General features: G+C 40.0%; 1 protein-coding gene across 3 annotated transcripts; it reads right to left on the reverse strand.

Annotated features, from left to right (window-relative positions):
* Positions 1-465: 465 nt before the first annotated feature.
* LOC122033364 (zinc finger CCCH domain-containing protein 1-like) lies at positions 466-3,652 on the reverse strand. 3 transcript variants are annotated; one of them, XR_006126517.1, is made up of 4 exons: positions 2,793-3,652; positions 1,517-1,892; positions 1,208-1,323; positions 466-889 (listed from the first exon to the last, which is right to left on the reverse strand). XR_006126517.1 is itself a non-coding variant. In XM_042592368.1 (2 exons), exons 1-2 carry the CDS (start codon positions 3,618-3,620, stop codon positions 1,791-1,793), a joined length of 930 nt encoding a protein of 309 aa, XP_042448302.1. In that variant the 5' UTR covers positions 3,621-3,652; the 3' UTR covers positions 1,335-1,790. The 3 variants fall into 3 exon arrangements, 1 of the variants encoding a protein (XP_042448302.1); XR_006126518.1 differs by lacking the exon at positions 1,208-1,323 and having other exon boundaries at positions 467-889; XM_042592368.1 differs by lacking the exons at positions 466-889; positions 1,208-1,323 and having other exon boundaries at positions 1,335-1,892.
* Between the last annotated feature and the right edge of the window lie 16,195 nt (positions 3,653-19,847).

Consider the following 19,847-nt stretch of genomic DNA (forward strand, 5'->3'; position numbering starts at 1 on the left):
GTGATGAAAAAGAGCAAAAAGAGTCGATCATTTATGATGAGATTTTGACTCCATGCGCAAAGAGTGGCCCTTAGTTTTGGCCTTTGGTTCATGGAGGTGGAGGACGCCAATTGAAGAAGACAATGTTTTTGCAAGCCTCACACATGGGCATAGTTTAAGAAAAGTTATAGTTCACTCTTCAAAGTTTGTTACTTTTCGACTGGCTCTCGAGTTTTGGTCTTATGTGCTTTATAACCATCTAATACTTTTGAGCCAAAACTGCTAGATAACCTTCAAAGATTGAAAAAATAAAAATAATAGTATAAAATAATTTCAAAGATTTCAAGGCATTTTATGTATATAGAAGTTTTGATCATTGCTAGATGACCCTTTAGAATATTAATAAAAAAGCAAATGAGCATCTAATGACTACAAAGGCATAAAAGAATATAATGCAATGCTTGTTTGTAAAAGTTGATCAGTTTAAATTTACTACAAAAATTAATTTAGAATAGGGCTACAAAGGCAAAAAAAGGAACACAAAGCGTGGATAGATTCGAGAATTCAACTCAAATCAATGTCACATTCAAAATACTTTACACTAACTCAAATCAAGTTGGTTCTCTTATAGGCTTTGCACATCGATCAAACTCCGCTAGAGCTTGAAAGAATCTTGTGGAGGTTGGGAGTTAGGTCGACAAAAGGTAAGAGAAAAATGCTTCAAAGAATCTAAAGTAACAGAGTGAACTTGCAATATTAATAGGAGCAATAATATTCCATTTGGATGAATGTGCTATCTCTTCTTGGGATACTGTTGACGTATAGCTTGATGCATCCAAAGCCCTCCTTAGATGTTGATGTAGAAACTTCCTCCAGTGATGTGGATGAGCCTGGGTCAGAGGTGTCGAAGCTGCAGACAACAGAGGCTATGAAATAACGCAACAAATTGCAAACAACGACAATACTAAATTTTTGAAACATTTGCCTTCCTACAACTTCTCATTGAAAATCATTTTTTTTTTCACCACATCGATCGTACAAATTGAGCAAAGAGCAAAAAATGTTCTAAGAATAGAACAAGAACTACAATTAGCATAAAATTAAAAGAAATGCATATAGTTATCAGATACCATGAGAATATCTCATATCGTTTTATTCAAGAAAATAGAATGTTCTGAAATAAATGTCTTAAGAGGAGCTGCATTATGATAGAACAGCAAACTCTCACCATTGTCAGACAACTTAGTGAAGCTCATAACGAAAAGTAACAGCACCACAGATGTAGCAGGTCATTCTTTCTTCAGCAGCACTAAAAACCCAGATATCCACACCGAGATGAAGTGTCTAAAAGAACATAAGTAAAATGACACAGCTCTCAAAGAAAATTCAATTTTTTTAAAAAATTTGGTACAAAAAGGACTATGCTTCATTGATACATCAATATAGTTGTACACATACATTAGGCCAGGAAAAAAGACACTACATGAGCATGAAAAATCCAGGTATTTATTTTTTGCCAAGTAGTTAGCATACTCACTTAGATGCGTATGATGATATCTCCGACCACGTTTCCACATGAAGTTAAGCTTTCAGTTATTTTCCATAATCCAGCATATCAAACTAACAGATGAGCAACAGGACCAATAAGAGCGTCTAACAAATGCTGATATCTCCGACCACGTTTCCACACGAAGTTAAACTTTCAGTTATTTTCCATAATCCAACATATCAAACTAACAGATGAGCAACAGGACCAATAAGAGTGTTTTCTATGTAACTTCTGGTTTGACACGCATCATTGTCAGTTCCTCTTATTTACCTTCTGCCATCTTTTCCCGTATCTCATGTGCTGTATTGAAGATGCCAAGAGTTGGTTTGTTGCAGACAAAACATTTCTTGTTCTTTGCATGATGCTGTCCATAAAAAAATTGTAAATATAATGAAAACAAATTAAGGTGTCAGAATGAAGTTGAAAAGAATAAAACTAATTGAAAGGACATCCTAACTTAACACCAATAGCTAGTAAAATTACACATCTTAACCAAGTTAGTCAGATTCCAGTACATATAGTACATATTGACACTGTTAATGATTCTATAGTAGTAAAAGGTTCATTTGCATTCATAGCTTCAGTTTGATATGGGAAAAACAAATTCCAAGTCATTTGAATGTGCTAAATCTCTAGAACATAGAGTCTTGTGTTAGTGTAAGAACAAAGATAACTTATTGAACCAAAGATATGGGACCAATCTTATAATGAAAGGTTTCAAATACCTTGGGATCTAACATACTAGCTTTTGATGATATATAAACTGGTCAACTTTGAAGGGTCAAATACAAAGCAATAAAGAGATTGTTATTGAGATATGAAACAAATATGCATAATGCCATCACTACTAAGCTTGGATGTTAAATACAAAGTAAAGCAGTATTTCAACAATTTAACTTTATAGCATGATCTTTAAGTTTGCTTTTAATAAATCCAGCTACCAGAAACATTAGAATCACCTTACAAGAACAATATGGCTATTTATGATAAATTGGAACGCATGAATTTTGTATAGCAAATATCCTTTCTAATTATGTAAGTGTTTTACTTAGTAGCATAAGAAAAGATGCTGACACATAACTGGTTAGAATACATTAGAAATTCCATACTGCAATCTTCACACAGGAAGCCCAGCTAACAAACACATTATGCAGATTAAATGCTCGAACCCTTAGTATAATGCCTAGAAAAATTAAATTGAGCAATGCATGTGAGTAGTATACAAGCTCAAGGAAAATCATATGGCAACATAAACATCACATACCTTTAGAGCACAATGTTCACAGAAGTAGTGTTTGCACTTGGTCACTACCGGATCCTCAAAAGGTTGTCTGCATATAAAACAGGCAAAAGGAAGAGAATCGTCGGCTTCGTCGTCATCATCATTGCCATCCTCATGATCAGCCTCATCGTTGTCTCCTCTACTTCTTGCTGCGAGTCTCTTTTTTCTTGCCTTCTCAGCCTCCTCCCAGTCCTTCTCCAGTTGCCATCCTGATTTATAATCCCCTCGATCGTGCATAAACTTACAGGAATCACCATAACCACAATACCCAGTCTCCTTATAGTCCTTACAGATGTCAGGCTGGTAATCAAACCTAGCCGACAACCGGATGTGTGCGGATGCCCTCAGTGGTCCATGGGCACCGCTCGCCTTCTCACCTGCTACTGTCTGTTCTCTCCTGAACCCTGCTTTGTAATCGGTGTACCCGTGGATCCCCTTGTATATCTTATCATTGCCCCCTCCGCAAGGCTTGGATTTGCCCTTGAGAGCCTCCTCCGCCCTCTTCAGCACCCGCTCGCGGATGGCGCGGGCGTACTTGGAGAACTCGGTCTCCGTCTCGAGCGTAGCCGTGGCGCGGCTGTCGTGCTTGACCTGGATCTCCTTGGACGAATCGAACTGGAACAGGGAGCCAACCCCAGACGAAGACGAAGAGAAGGAAAGCCCGGCGGACTTCTTCGTCGCGGGACTGGAATACGGAATATCATCGCCGGAGACTTCTTCGTCGGAGTCGACTTTTTTTCTCTTGCGGATGTTCTTTGCAGCCTTCGGCTTGCGGAAGAAAATACAGAAATCGCTCGTCATGGAAGCCATCAAAATTGGGGTTGACGAGCATGAGATGAATGAAGCGGAATAGGACCTCAACCGCTTGATTTAAAATCTGGAGTTTGATTTAATCGATTTAACTAATTGAGGTATCACAACCCACTGCTAAGTTATTAATAATCGACTATTACACCTAAATCAATTTTAAAAAAAAAAACTAAAATTTTTTACTCAAGTTACTTGATCATCCGGACTCGAATATCTAATATTGATACCCAAAAGTTTGATTAATTAAATTTTAATATGTTCAATTCAATTGATTCTAATTTTAACCAATAGCTCTAACAAGGCCTACCTTGGACCCGTCTAACGCTGGCTAAGGCCATTAATAAATTTTTATCAAAACTTATTGAAAAATCTAAATGATTTGAAAATTTTAAAATGGACATGGAATGAAAGAGGAGAGTGCATAGAATCTAGAGATGGTGTGAAACTCTAATTCTGAATTTTCTACATGAAGTTATGGTCTTGTGTCAATAATATTGAGAATATAATTTAAATTTCATATTAAAAATATATGAAAAAGATCATTAGTTTAAAAGATAAAAGATATCTATATTAGTATGAGACTTTTTGAGTAAAATTCAAAAATAAATTCACGAGAGATTAGACCTAAAGTGAATAATATTATGTCATTATGAAGATATGTAAATTCTTTTAGTCCTAACAAGTAATATCAGAGTGATGGTCCAAATCGGATGTTATGTTGGGAGAGACTTGAAACAGGTCAAGAGTGACCAGATACTTATGGGAAAGTCTGGAGCTGGTCAAGAATGACCAGATACTTGCAGGAAGACCCGGAGCAGGTCAAAAAATGATCGAATACTTGAGGATAGGCTCGAAGTACGTCAAGAGTGATTGGATGTTTATGAAGAGGCTCGGGAGGCCAGATCCTCTGGTCCAGAATTTTCTGGACCAAAAGAGGCCCTGCCCATTTATTAGTTGGATGAATTGGATCCCACCAGTTCATCTAGTCAATGAATGAGCAGGGGACCAAGGCTGGTCCGGAGTACTTGGAGTAGGTCAAGAATGACCATATATTTGTTGGAAGCCTACATTGGAAATACATGGAAAAATCATAAATTTAAAAAATGAAAGATATCTCCATTGATATGATACATTTATAGTAAAGTGTAAAAATAAATCCATGAAAGATTAGATCTAAAGTAGATAATATTATATTATTATCAAGATATATATATGAATTTTTTTAATCATAACATCATAACAGTTAACACAGTTGAATTTTGTTGAACTAGCTTTGCATACACAAAAAGGCCACAAAGATAAGGTTTTAGGGCATGGTGGCAATCGTGTGCATTAAAGAAATCATCTGGAGTTGGATTGGATCATGTCAAAGATGACTAAGGCTTTAAATGAGTTTTGATCTAAATATGAATCTACAGAATTTAGAAAATAAAACTCGGAAATAGATTGAAAAGGGGACTACAAAGAATCTAGAGATAAAGGGGAATCCTAATTTTGATCCTTCTACGTAAAGTTATGGTGGCACACAAGGTTGATTTTTTTTTTTTTTTTTTGCTTTTCAAATTGCTCTACACAGACAAGAAGGTCATGAAGATGAGGGTTTAATGCACGGTGGCACTTAGGTGCATTGTAGAAACCATCTGGAGTTTGATTGGGTCATGTAAGAGCTAGGCCAAGGTCATCAATGAATTTTAAACTAAACTCATTGATGGACCTAAAAAATTTAAAAAATTGAAACTCGGGCATGTATTGAAAGAAAAGAGTGCAGATGATCGAGAGATGGTGAACAACTATGAAACTTACATGAAGTTATGACATTATGTCAATTGACACACAAATAGACTTCAATTTTAAAACAGGTTCTACACACATAAAAAGACCACGAAAAAGAGGCTTTAGGGGACAGTGACACTCAAGTGCATTGTAGAAACTATTTGGATTTGGATTGGGTCCTGTCGGAGTTGGCCAATGTCATCAATGGATTTTTGTCTAAACTCATTGACAGACTTAGAGGATTTAGAAATTTGAAACTTGGGCATGGAGTGAATGCGGGTTTTGATCTAAACTCATGGACCTAGAAAATTTGAAAAACTAAAACTTCGACATGTTGTGGTGTTGGCTTAGAATGATTAGAATCAGGGCAGTATTGGGTTGAATAAATAAGAACAACAATGATGGTGCTAGATTTTAAAATCAACATCAACGTGGTGTTGGATTAAATTGATCAGCAATAAGTCAGTGCTAGGTTACAATGATTGACAACAAGTTAGTGCTAAGTCTTCTTCCTGAAGTTATGACTTTGTGACAATTGACACACAAGGTCATTTTTAAAATTTCAGCATCACTGTAATTGGGTATGAGAAACCATTGTGGTGTTGGGCACCACAATATCACCGGGCTCGAAAAATCAGAAGTCATTGGTGTTGATTTTGGAGATTCAGTACCATTATGGTGCTGGTTGTCAATTATAGCAGCACCACACTATAACTAGGTTCGAGATATCAAAAAATTTTAGTGTTGATTTTGGAGGTTCTACACCATTGTCTTGTAGGTTGTCAATTATATTAGCACCACTGTAAAATACCAGGAAATAGGCGAATAAGAATAAGGAAATTTTCCGGAATTTTTGGACATTTTTCGGGAATTTTTCGAAGCTCGTATGGACGAGTTAACGGGGATAAAAACGGAGCCCGGAAAAGTCTGTTTAGGATACACTGTTTTAATGAGGAAAAGTTTTAATTTTTTTTCTTTTCCTTTTTTTTTTTTTCTTTTCCTCTGGTTTTCCCCGACGCCGAACTCTCGTGCTCTTCTTCCTCGTGCGAACCCAAGCCCTAACCGCACGGTGGTTTTCTTCTTCCCTTCCACTTATACTTCTTCTCCTTTGCTGAACCCTCCTTCCCTCATCTCTCGCGACGCCGGCCTTCTCCACCCGACAGCACCGTCGGTGCTCTTCCTCCTCGCTGAGCGACGCGCCGTCGACCACCCGGAGCCCGGGCCTTGCCGACGCCGCCGGTTTTTCCCCCTTCTCTGCGCCCTAGCTCCCTGGTTTGAGGTCCTCTGCCGTGCCTTAGATCGCCGGGAGCCGAGAGCCGCCGTCGCACAGAGCAGTGCCGGCCACCAGATCTGTTCCGAGACCCCCTCACTCTCGATCACCCCTGCGCCAACAACTGTGCCCTATCACTGCTTTGCGGCCTCTTCCGTGCCCTAGATCCGTCACCGGCCGCCACTCACAGAGCCGACAACGAGCAGTGCTGGTTTTCCCTCCTCTGTTTCCCGATTTTTTCCTTCCTTCCTCTGTGCCGAACCCCAGTGCCAACGCCACCTTGCCTGCCGAGTTTGATCTCTGCCCTAGTTCCGAGTCTTGGCTCTTCCTCACTGATTTGTGGTGATCAGCTCTTGGGACCAGAGGTCCTCCCTCCCGCGGCTTAGCTTCCACTGCCGTTCGGTCATTCTTCTTTCCCCGCTCACAGGTAAGTGAGGTGAGCAACGTACCCTTGCTATTTCTTCTTATCAGTAGTATCCTTTTGATATGCGTTTGGATTACAGATCCAAGTAGTAACACTAGAACTTGTTGGTTTCTTGGTCAGTAACCATTGATTGGGGCGTTTAATTTGGAAGACTACAGGTCTACAATCTCGACCACAAATCTTGATCCAGCAGCAACTATATCTTGGCATTGGATCAGTGATCACGACTGTGATTTTGAGGTAAGGTGTAATAATTTGGAATTTCTTAATGTGATTAGGAATTCAGATACGTATTGAGATGATGTGGTCTATGGATTTAAGCATTTGCTTAGTTGTAGATCATAAGGGATTGGATTTATGTTGTTGATCATGTATAGGTTGATTAGGATTTTATCCTATTGGTCGTTGAGATTTTATTTAGCTATTCGTTGAGTTCTAGCTAAATAAATGTACGTATATTGGTGACACAGGACTTTGACGCGAGACGAGTATCTCAGAGTCAGATTGGACCTTTTTATTTTCGGAGGCGGGTACTTTTGACTTTTTGTCTTTGATATGCTTAGTAATGAAATTAACATATTGCATCAATTGTGTTTCTTATCTGTTTCGGTTAATCACTACCCAAATCTTGATATATGTTTGATTGATTGATTTGTTTTGCATTCCATGTATACTTTACCTGTCTATACATGCTTATACGGGTAGTGATATACCATGCTTCACCATGTTCAGGACCTAGGTTTTTATACCTTCTGTGTACCTTTGATTCGATATGATTCGTTGACCTAGGGTGCACTTTTCTATATATATGGATTAGGTCAGGATGTTTATATGGTTATTGCCATGCATCATTTGCATGATTGCATGCTGTGCGATAGTCCGCTCCATTATTGTTGAGCACATCGCCAGTTACATGGATCTGCACACACCACTACTCATGGGTTAGTGGTCGATTCAGGCAGAGTGTGTTGCAGCAGGGACTCTATTAGGCACCGTTGGTCCGCTCATGTGTAGTGTGACACAACGAGTTATCCGGCAGGGATTCCTCCCCGTCATCGGGAGTTGAGAGCATTGCTCTCCCCATCTATGATTTGGGGTAGGAGGATAGGTGTACTCCGACATCCTCGTCCACTCGGTCACTCATCGGGAGTAGTGACGACAGAGTGCACGTTTGTCACCCCTACCCACTCGGCCTCACTATGGTGTGAGATGATCGATTGGCGTCGGGTGACCGGGACGCATCATTGGCATCATATGCATGATGCATTTATTGCTGTGGTTGCTGCATTTATATGCTGCATATTGTTTGGATACCTATGTTTGACATGCATACAGGATCCCTATACCACTCGGACTGTTTGACCTTATACTCAGGACCTGATTAGTACAGTATTCTCCTGTTTACTTCAGATGCATTTTTATCTTTCTTATCAGGAGACTGTACGCATGATTAGTGCTAGGTGTTGTTTCTTTACTTTGCATATCAATTGTACCTGCTGAGTGTTGGACTCACCCCGCCTCCATTGTTGTTATTTTCAAGTTGATGCTGTCAGGAGGGAGTTCCAGTCGCTGGTCCCCACAGCATGTAGTGCTACTCCTCTGCTGGTTTTTGAGTTGTTGTTTTATTTTAGCTTTCCGCTATCAGACTTTGTTTTAATTTTGTTTTGGACTTTACATATGGATATTGTATGGAATCTTTCCGTTGGATGGACTTTTGGTATGATTTGGATTTACTCTACTACATGCCTGCCTAGACGGCAGAAGAGGTGAGTTCGTCGGTTTTGAGCTTTACGAGTGTAGTTGAGTAGGGTGGTTTTCGAGTCAGAGTATTACTACTTTGTTTGATTATATATAACTGCGTGGATGGTTGTGTGGAATGTGTTTTTATTGATTGTTATTATTCCAGCCGCCTGTGGCTGAGGTATATGAGATGTAGAAAAGTTTCAGATTGTCCGCTGTACAGGGGAGATGCTGCCGAAATTTCTTCGGACAGGGACTCCTCTGGGGCATGACAATTTAGTGGTATCAGAGCACAGTTATACGATCTTTTGTTTTCATATTTTGGATGTTTGGGATAACCTGATACCAATTTATTTACTTGGTATCAGAGCGCCAAGTTGGGCGATACTTGTTGGATTTTTATATTTTGGATTTTTGATATCTGCTTTTGGTGTTTTGGATTTTTGGATATCTATTTCAGTTTGTTGGATTTCCGAGATTTGTCTGATACCAATTTATTTGGTATCAGAGCGGGTTATGATACCTGCTTTTGGTGTTTTGGAGATTTATCGGATACCTGTTGTTGGTATTCTGGATATTTGGGGTAGCCAGGTTTGCGAGTCAAACTGGGCATTTTCGGATTTTCGATAGGGTTATGTTTCGGATTTATTTGGATTTCCGGTGATGTTTCTCGTTTGGAGTTTGAGGTCAAAGGTTGGGGACAGGACAGCGACGGAACATCTCCAGACAACAAATAGGTATGATGTTTATTTTATGATAGTTATGACATGTATTAGCACTTTATCTTTAGTACCTGTCTGGTTGTTGTAGCCATATTACATGTGATGGGTTAGCCACTGATCTGGGTCGACCCTCATAGAGATCAAGGATTATAGTCTCTGGTGATTTTTCATATCATACCATCAGTAGTTTTAGCTTCTGTTACTACTACTAGGAGATGGAGGCACATATCAGCCTCTGCTATTGTTAGCTGGGTAATGGATGATACCTACATATTCCTGTTGACTTAGCCAGGAGAGTTTTATACTCATATCTTTTGGATATTAGGGTACCAGGTACGATGGAAATTGATCATTAGGGGTTATCATGTTTGATCATTGTTGAGAATGGTTTGAGGTTGAGGAATATTGGGAGATCAGATATTATGATATGTTGATTTCTAATGATTTATGAGAGTAAATGTTATGTGGTTGTTTGATGATCCATTATTAGATATTTGTTTTGATGATCTATTAGTGGATAACTATTTTGATGATTTATATTTGGGTTGTCATTGATGGTGACATAGTGAGTGTCATTTATAATATTCACAGGTTTGATGATTATGGTTGGTGATCAGATTATAAATCGGGTGCTAGAGAGTTTTACGGTTGAGTGTGCCCATGAAATTTTAATGAATCTGGTTAGTTGTGGTTAGTTAACAGGATGATAAAAATTGATATATGCTTCCTCTGATATTGGACTGTGTGGATAAATAATGATTGATGTTTTGAATGCTAACTTGCTCTCATGGGGAGTAGAGATTTATTCATCTGATATAGTGTGGGCTGATGTTTTTGAGGATGAAGATGAGAGTGTCTTGATGTTCCTAAATATTGACTTTTTCTTTTGGGTTGTACACATTTATACATATGATATTATGTGATTGGATATACCTTAGTTGCTTGTGGAGGATTAAGGTATTCTTGATTAGTTAGTAGATGAATGATTTAGTTTTGTTGGTTGATCAGTAGAGGATTGCCATACTCTATTTTTAGAGGTTCGAACCTTTAGGTTATTTGTGCTTAGTTATGTATCTAGAGCACATTTGAGTACATGTTTTGTACTGACGTGGAAAGGACTGATTTAGTCAGAAATCATTTTCAGCTTGGATAGTTTATAAAGGATCGATGTATCCTATTCCATGAAGACTTTGATCGTGAACTGTATATATACCTGGTGGGATAACTTAGAGGGTGCATTGGAATATGCGACCCCGCTGGTGTAAGGAAGTGTAGAGCTAATTGCTTAACACTTATGGGATACAATCGTTACTTGTGTAAACTGGGAGAGTACATTTGGATTTATGATGATAAAATTTTTCCCATGAGATATAGTCCTGGTAGTGTATGACATTGACTGGCAATGTTATACCACGGTGTGTATATTTTTCTTGTCCGATACCAGTTCTTTTGAACCTAGAGCAGGGTTGTTACTGGATGATTAGGCTGCTTTATTTTGGGTTGCTTTTGATTGATGTATTCATGCTTGATACATATGCATGAATTTTGTTTAGATATACCGGTAACCCATGAGTGTTGGTAGCATAAGGTTGGTCTCTTTGATTGAGCTGGTGTGCTGATTTTGCATGTCTATGTTACATGTATATTATGAGTGTTATGTGTTGTAGGAGTCATGTGGTAGACTGCCCATTTGCAAGTAGTATATGTATCCATGTTCTGATATGGTTTGAAGTTTCCTTGTGGATCATAGCTATGTAGTTCGGTGTATGTATCTGGATGTATTATTGAAGATATCTTATTGATTAAATCCGAGATGTAGTATAAGTACATCGGTGGTGTTTTGATGGAGGCATTTTGTCGATTTAATCTAAGTTGTGATTTGTACATATGTGTTTGGTGTGGTATCTGAGGTAACTTTTTGATTATGTTTGATTTGTGAGTGCACCTGGGTTTAGTATGCTTTATTGGAAGTATATGTTGGTTATACTCTTGGCATAGGTGAAGATATGTCATGTGAGTGTTGTTTGAGGTGTATTGTTGATTTTACCTACATTGATTTTGCACACGTGTTCGGTATGCATTGTTGGAGGTATCATACTGATTATACCTGAGTTGTGAGTATGTTTGGTGTATAATAATTGGAGGATTTTGTTGATCATACATATGTTGTGTGAGCATGTGTGCTAGGTGTATACATTGGTAGCAGTATGATGATTCTACTTATACTGAATGCAGAATATGGAGTGACTGCATTATGTCATTTGTTGAATTAACCCACCAACTAATTTTCCTATCAGTGGATGACCCACTAGGATGCTGATAGAGTTGATGATGGATTTGATTAGTTACTAGGTCGTTATATCCTAGGCTAACCACAGCGAATTATGGTAGAGAGATCTTGTACAGTCTCTAGCTGGATAGTTAGGTGCCTTAGGGTACTTAGGTATTGTTTTGTGGTGGAGCGTTGCTCCCACATAATACGGATTGCTGGTAGCGGAGCATTGCTCCTATATTTATTGCAGATACATATTTCAGATTATTTGTGGTGGAGTGTTGCTCCCACATATTGAGGATTTCCTGTGGTAGAGCGTTGCTCCCACATATGTGGTGTTTCCTGTGATGGAGCGTTGCTCTCACCCTGAAGGATTTATTCTTTGGTGATTTATGTTATTGATGATCAGATTTTTTTTCGATTTATTATCGGAGATCTTATGGATAGGAATGTCTGTGATATGGACATTATGTGTCTTGGTTTTTGCCATATAGGCTTATAGTGCCTTGGATGTTTTCAGGGACTTAATGATCCTGGTATGTCGAGGATGTTTGGATAGGTTTCCATTATCTTTGTGGACGATGTTGTGATCTATTACGGATCCGAGGTGAGTCACGTACACTACCTTTGCATAGATCTAGAGATGATTCGACGAGAACATCTATATGTGATTATCAGTATTGCTGGTTTGGATTGTCTTTGGTTATGATGTTTGGGACACACGATCACCAGTAGGAGTGTACCGTGGTTCCACAGGAGATAGAGGTTGTTACCGTTGGGAGCAGCCGAAATCAGTGTAGGAGATCCGCAGTCTTTTGTGACTCGCAGGATATTATAGACCTTTCGTCGAGGGTTTCTTCCGCATAGCTATGTTACTTTCACGCGTGACCATGAAAGGCGTGAAGTTTACTTGGACTGAGGATTGCAAGACCAGCTTCTAGGAGCTGAAGCGGAGACTAGTGTCGGCTTCGTTTTTTGGTTTTTACCTTCTGGAGAGGACGGATTTGTCCTCTACACCGACGCGTTTCTACAGGGTATGAGTGTTGTTCTTATGTAGCACGGTAGAGTATTCTTATATGCTTATCGATAGTTGATGGGGCATAAGAAGAAATACCCAGTTCATGATCTGAAGTTGGCCGCTATTATTTTTTCCCTAAGGATTTGGCGGCATTACCTGTATGATATTACATTGAGATTCTCACTGACCATCGGAGTCTCAAATATCTGTTCACTCAGAAGGAACTTAATCTTCGACCGAGGAGATAGATGGAGTTCCTGAAGGATTATGATTGTACCATTAGCTATCACCTGGGAAAAGCTAATGTGGTTGCCAATGCACTTAGCTAGAAGTCCAGAGGGACTTTAGCTTGCCACTGAGTTGTGGTCACAGACTTGATTCAGGGTTTCTCCGAGTTAGACCTTGAGGAGCAGGGACAGACCGAGCAGGGTAGTCTTGTTACGATGGTTGCTTAGTCGTCGATCAGGACGAGAATCCGAGAGACCCAGTTGTTGAGACCTCATAGAGCTCAACGTGAGGCAAAGTGGTCCATATTATCAGATACAGGATGTCAGAGGCATAAGACTGCCAGAAGAGTTATGCGGACCCGAGTCGGAGACACCTTGAGTTCTCCATTTGCGGCTATATATTTCTGCGAGTTTCGCCCACGAAAGGGGTGAAGAGATTTGACCTCAGAGGTAAGCCAGCTCCGCGGTACATTGGACCTTTCCAGATCTCGGAAAGGATTGGAGCAGTAGCTTACTGGTTGGCACTATCGTCGTCCTTGGTAGGCGTGCACGATGTATTCCACGTATCTATGCTGAGTAGATACGTACCTGACCCGACACATGTGCTGACAGATGTCTTAGTTCCAGTTCAGCCTGACGCCACTTATGAGGAGATTCCGGTACGGATTTGGGACCGGAAAGAGCGTCAGTTGAGGAACAAGACTGTCCGGCTGGTTAAAGTCGGATGGCAGCATCATTCAGACGAGGAGGCTACTTGGGAGCTCGAGGATACCATCCGAGCTCGATACCCCCATCTTTTCACTTGAGGATGTGATTTAAATTACCGTTCAGCATTTATACTCTATATCTGTTGTTAGTACTTGCTGATGGTAGATAACTAAATTTGGGGACCAAATTTTTATAAGTGGGGGAGAATGTAAAATACCAGGAAATAGGCGAATATGAATAAGGGAATTTTCCGGAATTTTTGGATATTTTTCGGGAATTTTTCGGAGCTCGTATGGACGAGTTAACGGGGATAAAAACGGGGCCCGGAAAAGCCTGTTTAGGATACCCTGTTTTAATGAGGAAAAGTTTTAATTTTTTTTTTTTCCTTTTTTTTTTTTTTTTTTCTTTTCCTCTGGTTTTCCCCGACGCCGAACTCGCGTGCTCTTCTTCCTCATGCGAACCCAAGCCCTAACCGCACGGTGGTTTTCTTCTTCCCTTCCACTTAAACTTCTTCTCCTTTGCCGAACCCTCCTTCCCTCATCTCTCGCGACGCCGGCCTTCTCCACCCGACAGCACCGTCGGTGCTCTTCCTCCTCGCTGAGCGACGCGCCGTCGACCACCCGGAGCCCGGGCCTTGCCGACGCCGCCGGTTTTTCCCCCTTCTCTGCGCCCTAGCTCCCTGGTTTGAGGTCCTCTGCCGTGCCTTAGATCGCCGGGAGCCGAGAGCCGCCGTCGCACAGAGCAGTGCCGGCCACCAGATCTGTTCCGAGACCCCCTCACTCTCGATCACCCCTGCGCCAACAACTGTGCCCTATCACTGCTTTGCGGCCTCTTCCGTGCCCTAGATCCGTCACCGGCCGCCACTCACAGAGCCGACAACGAGCAGTGCTGGTTTTCCCTCCTCTGTTTCCCGATTTTTTCCTTCCTTCCTCTGTGCCGAACCCCAGTGCCAACGCCACCTTGCCTGCCGAGTTTGATCTCTGCCCTAGTTCCGAGTCTTGGCTCTTCCTCACTGATTTGTGGTGATCGGCTCTTGGGACCAGAGGTCCTCCCTCCCGCGGCTTCGCTTCCACTGCCGTTCGGTCATTCTTCTTTCCCCGCTCACAGGTAAGTGAGGTGAGCAACGTACCCTTGCTATTTCTTCTTATCAGTAGTATCCTTTTGATATGCGTTTGGATTACAGATCCAAGTAGTAACACTAGAACTTGTTGGTTTCTTGGTCAGCAACCATTGATTGGGGCGTTTGATTTGGAAGACTACAGGTCTACAATCTCGACCACAAATCTTGATCCAGCAGCAACTATATCTTGGCATTGGATCAGTGATCACGACTGTGATTTTGAGGTAAGGTGTAATAATTTGGAATTTCTTAATGTGATTAGGAATTCAGATACGTATTGAGATGATGTGGTCTATGGATTTAAGCATTTGCTTAGCTGTAGATCATAAGGGATTGGATTTATGTTGTTGATCATGTATAGGTTGATTAGGATCTTATCCTATTGGTCGTTGAGATTTTATTTAGCTATTCGTTGAGTTCTAGCTAAATAAATGTACGTATATTGGTGACACAGGACTTTGACGCGAGACGAGTATCTCGGAGTCAGATTGGACCTTTTTATTTTCGGAGGCGGGTACTTTTGACTTTTTGTCTTTGATATGCTTAGTAATGAAATTAACATATTGCATCAATTGTGTTTCTTATCTGTTTCGGTTAATCACTACCCAAATCTTGATATATGTTTGATTGATTGATTTGTTTTGCATTCCATGTATACTTTACCTGTCTATACATGCTTATACGGGTAGTGATATACCATGCTTCACCATGTTCAGGACCTAGGTTTTTATACCTTCTGTGTACCTTTGATTCGATATGATTCGTTGACCTAGGGTGCACTTTTCTATATATATGGATTAGGTCAGGATGTTTATATGGTTATTGCCATGCATCATTTGCATGATTGCATGCTGTGCGATAGTCCGCTCCATTATTGTTGAGCACATCGCCAGTTACATGGATCTGCACACACCACCACTCATGGGTTAGTGGTCGATTCAGGCAGAGTGTGTTGCAGCAGGGACTCTGTTAGGCACCGTTGGTCCGCTCATGGGTAGTGTGACACAACGAGTTATCCGGCAGGGATTCCTCCCCGTCATCGTGTACCGGGAGTTGAGAGCATTGCGCTCCCCCATCTATGATTTGGGGTAGGAGGATAGGTGTACTCCGACAGCATCCCGTCCACTCGGTCACTCATCAGGAGTAGTGACGACAGAGTGCACGGTTGTCACAGCCCTACCCACTCGGCCTCACTATGGTGTGAGATGATCGACTGGCGTCAGGGGTGACCAGGACGCATCATTGGCATCATATGCATGATGCATTTATTGCTTGTGTTTGTGGTTGCTGCATTTATATGCTGCATATTGTTTGGATACCTATGTTTGACATGCATACAGGATCCCTATACCACTCGGACTGTTTGACCTTATACTCAGGAACTGGTTAGTACAGTATTCTCCTGTTTACTTCAGATGCATTTTTATCTTTCTTATCAGGAGACTGTACGCATGATTAGTGCTAGGTGTTGTTTCTTTACTTTGCATATCAATTGTACCTGCTGAGTGTTGGACTCACCCCGCCTCCATTGTTGTTATTTTCAAGTTGATGCTGTCAGGAGGGAGTTCCAGTCGCTGGTCCCCACAGCATGTAGTGCTACTCCTCTGCTGGTTTTTGAGTTGTTGTTTTATTTTAGCTTTCCGCTATCAGACTTTGTTTTAGTTTTGTTTTGGACTTTACATATGGATATTGTATGGAATCTTTCCGTTGGATGGACTTTTGGTATGATTTGGATTTACTCTACTACATGCTTGCCTGGACGGCAGAAGAGGTGAGTTCGTCGGTTTTGAGCTTTACGAGTGTAGTTGAGTAGGGTGGTTTTCGAGTCAGAGTATTACTACTTTGTTTGATTATATATAACTGCGTGGATGGTTGTGTGGAATGTGTTTTTATTGATTGTTATTATTCCAGCCGCCTGTGGCTGAGGTATATGAGATGTAGAAAAGTTTCAGATTGTCCGCTGTACAGGAAATATGCTGCCGAAATTTCTTCGGACAGGGACTCCTCTGGGGCGTGACAACCACTGTATTATTGGGCTCAAGAAATCAGAAGTTTTGATGCTAGTTTTGGAGGTTCAACATCATTGTTGTGTCGTTGGTTGTCAATTATATCGGCCCTACACTGTAATTAAGTTCGTGATATTTGAATTCTTATTCCCATGGAGTGATGCAGATAGTTTATATAGGGGTATTGCCATAGATAAGTTTGGGATGGATTTTTAGTAGGTACGGAATGCCCTACTGATTCTCTCATCCTTTGTATGTGTTATTATTATTAGACGAAATCCCCCGTAATTTATTTCTTCTTTACAATTCTTTGGTGTTGATTTTGGAGGTTGTGCTGATAGCCAATAGATCAGCACGGCTGTATTCATGAGCATGATAAATCAAAACACTGTGATATTGATTTCGAGGTTCAATACTATTATGGTACTTGTTGTTAAACATATCAGCACCACGTAGTAGGAGAACAGGACTATAATCAGAAAAATCAACATCGAATTTTTTTTCTGATAATTTGTTGGAGAAATCTCTGATTTTTTTTTTAAAATATTGTGCGTGCTCATAACAAATTTATTATCAAATATGAATGTTTTAAATTCGAATGGTTGTAATTACAACATCGACATATATTTTCAAAATCGAGAAGTACAGAGCGACAGACAGTAAATTTTTAAATAATATATTATAAACAAATATAAATTATATATAATCTTTAAAAATCAGCCTAAATATTTTTGCAACACAATATCGACACACAAGGGCGTAGCCACAATGTGAGTAGACCCGACCCCGGGTCGGGTCTGGCCTGGACCCGGCCTGTAACCGGATCAACGGACCGGTTGCCCGTTGACCCGGTTCGCCGGGTCGAACCGGAACCGGCCCGGCAAGTTGCTGGGCCGGTTCCGGTTCATTGGGTGTAAAAACCGGCGAACCGCCGGTTAACCGGCGGGTTGAACCGGCGGTTCAGCCGTAAATTTTTTTTTTTTTTTTTTAGAACGGCTTGAACCGCCGGTTAACTGGCGGTTCATAGCCGTTGGAACCGCCGGTTAACCGGCGGTTCGTAGCCGTTGGGAGGGTTTTTTAGGTATTTTTTTCAACGGTTAGGATCATTTGACCGTTTTTTGATCAATGGCTATGATTTAGTGTCCGTTACTATCAAAACTCTATAAATAAAGAGCTTATTTCATCATTTTTCACACACATCTTCTCTACTCTTAATCTCATTTTCGTATTCTCTAATCTCTACACGCTTTCGTTTTCAATTTTCAATTACAATGGAAGGAGGCCGCGGAGGTGCATCATCTCGAGCTCGGAAGGGAAAGCAAATAATGAATCCACGGGAGGAGGACCCCAACATTCAATCCACCGATGATGAGATCGAGCATCTTCCGAATCCCACACAGGAACTTGAGAATTATTTTACGACTTCTTTTGATTTTAATGAAGCAGATTGCGAAAACTTCGATATCTTAAAGTAGTGGTCACAGAAGGCTCAAAGCTTTCCCGTTCTCTCCGTGATCGCAAAAGAAATTTTAGCTTGTCCAGTGTCAACTGTTGCTGTGGAGCAGACGTTCAGTGCCGGCGGCAACATATTAGATGAACAACGATCAACTTTGTCTCCCGACTCATTGGAAGCCCCAGCATTACTGGACGATTGGACCAGAGCGGAGAAAAGAATCCAAGGAATGTAACTTTCAGATGACGAAGTTGAAGATTTTGATACTGAAGGAACAAATACGACAGGAACAGAAAATGGAAGTGAATGAAAATGTAAAAGGATAAAAATGTAAAAGAACTACGTGGGCTTTGATTCCCCTAAAGGGATACGTAGGCAACTTAAATAAATGCAAGCCCTTTTTTTAATAAATTTTAATTTCTAATTTTTAATGTTTAATGTTTAATTTTTAATTTTAATTTTTTTTTAGCATATTAATCTTGAACCGTGACGAACCGTGATAAACCGTGAACCGAACCGTGAACCGGCGGTTCTGAACCGTGAACCGTAACCGTCTTGGGCGGTTAAGGGTCGACCTGCCTGGAACCGTCGAACCGGCGGTTCTGAACCGTCGAACCGTCGGTTCCGAACCGTGGTCAGGTCTAAATGTGAGGAGGGGTGCGAACGCCGCCTTTGGAATTTTTTTTAAAAAATAATAGTATATATTTGGAAAATCTTCAACGCTATTTTGACTGATTGATTCACCATCATTCATCTTCAAAAAATTAAAATTGATCATATATTTAGAAAACCCTTAACCTAAGCTATACATTGGTACCACTTTTACCAGAAAATATTGTCTTAGAATGTTAAATATTGAATTTTAAAAATAAAATATATAATAATAAATTGATAAATTAAATGTAGAATATGAAGTGTGGGTGCTAAATTAAAATTGGATTGGATTCGAACTAAATCCAACGGGTAGACACGGAGATAATGATTACATTGGTTTAAACTGGGATTAATTTGGAATAGATTTGGTCAAGTTATGATCGAATCAAATTTAAGGTTTTCAATCGGTCTAAAATGAATTATGGTATTTTTGAGAAAAAATTTTCTTTCTTCTTTTCTCCCTACACACACTACACAGCACTATTGTGTCATACCCTATCGTCAATGTAGGAATGCTAAATATTATAAAGAAGCAATATCACAAATGATTTTTAAATTTTGAGTTATCGATAAGCTCTTAGGATCGATAGATTGTTGTTTCAACTAGAACTTAGTACTAATGTCAAAAATTTTAAATTCAAATTCATTCTTATCTCCTTAAATTCAAAATTTAGATTTTAGATTGTGAAAATTGACTTATACTAAATTTTAAAATTTTTAAAAATTACTCCTCCTAATTTAAAATCATCCTGGCTACGCCACTAGACACACAACGTTTATATACACTGTATTATTCATTTTATACATTCAAATTATAAATAAAGAAAATATTATGGTGGA

Source organism: Zingiber officinale, chromosome 11B (assembly GCF_018446385.1).
Source record: "Zingiber officinale cultivar Zhangliang chromosome 11B, Zo_v1.1, whole genome shotgun sequence".
In the NCBI taxonomy this organism is placed as follows: Eukaryota; Viridiplantae; Streptophyta; class Magnoliopsida; order Zingiberales; family Zingiberaceae; genus Zingiber; species Zingiber officinale.

What these genes read in the sequence shown, in the direction of transcription:
- LOC122033364 (XM_042592368.1), bottom strand. Translation starts at nt 3,620, where the DNA reads ATGGCTTCCATGACGAGCGATTTCTGTATTTTCTTCCGCAAGCCGAAG. An exon ending in GTGAACATTGTGCTCTAAAG is followed by an intron (nt 1,893 to 2,792) that starts GTATGTGATGTT and finishes TTTTATGGACAG; the next exon opens with CATCATGCAAAGAACAAGAA.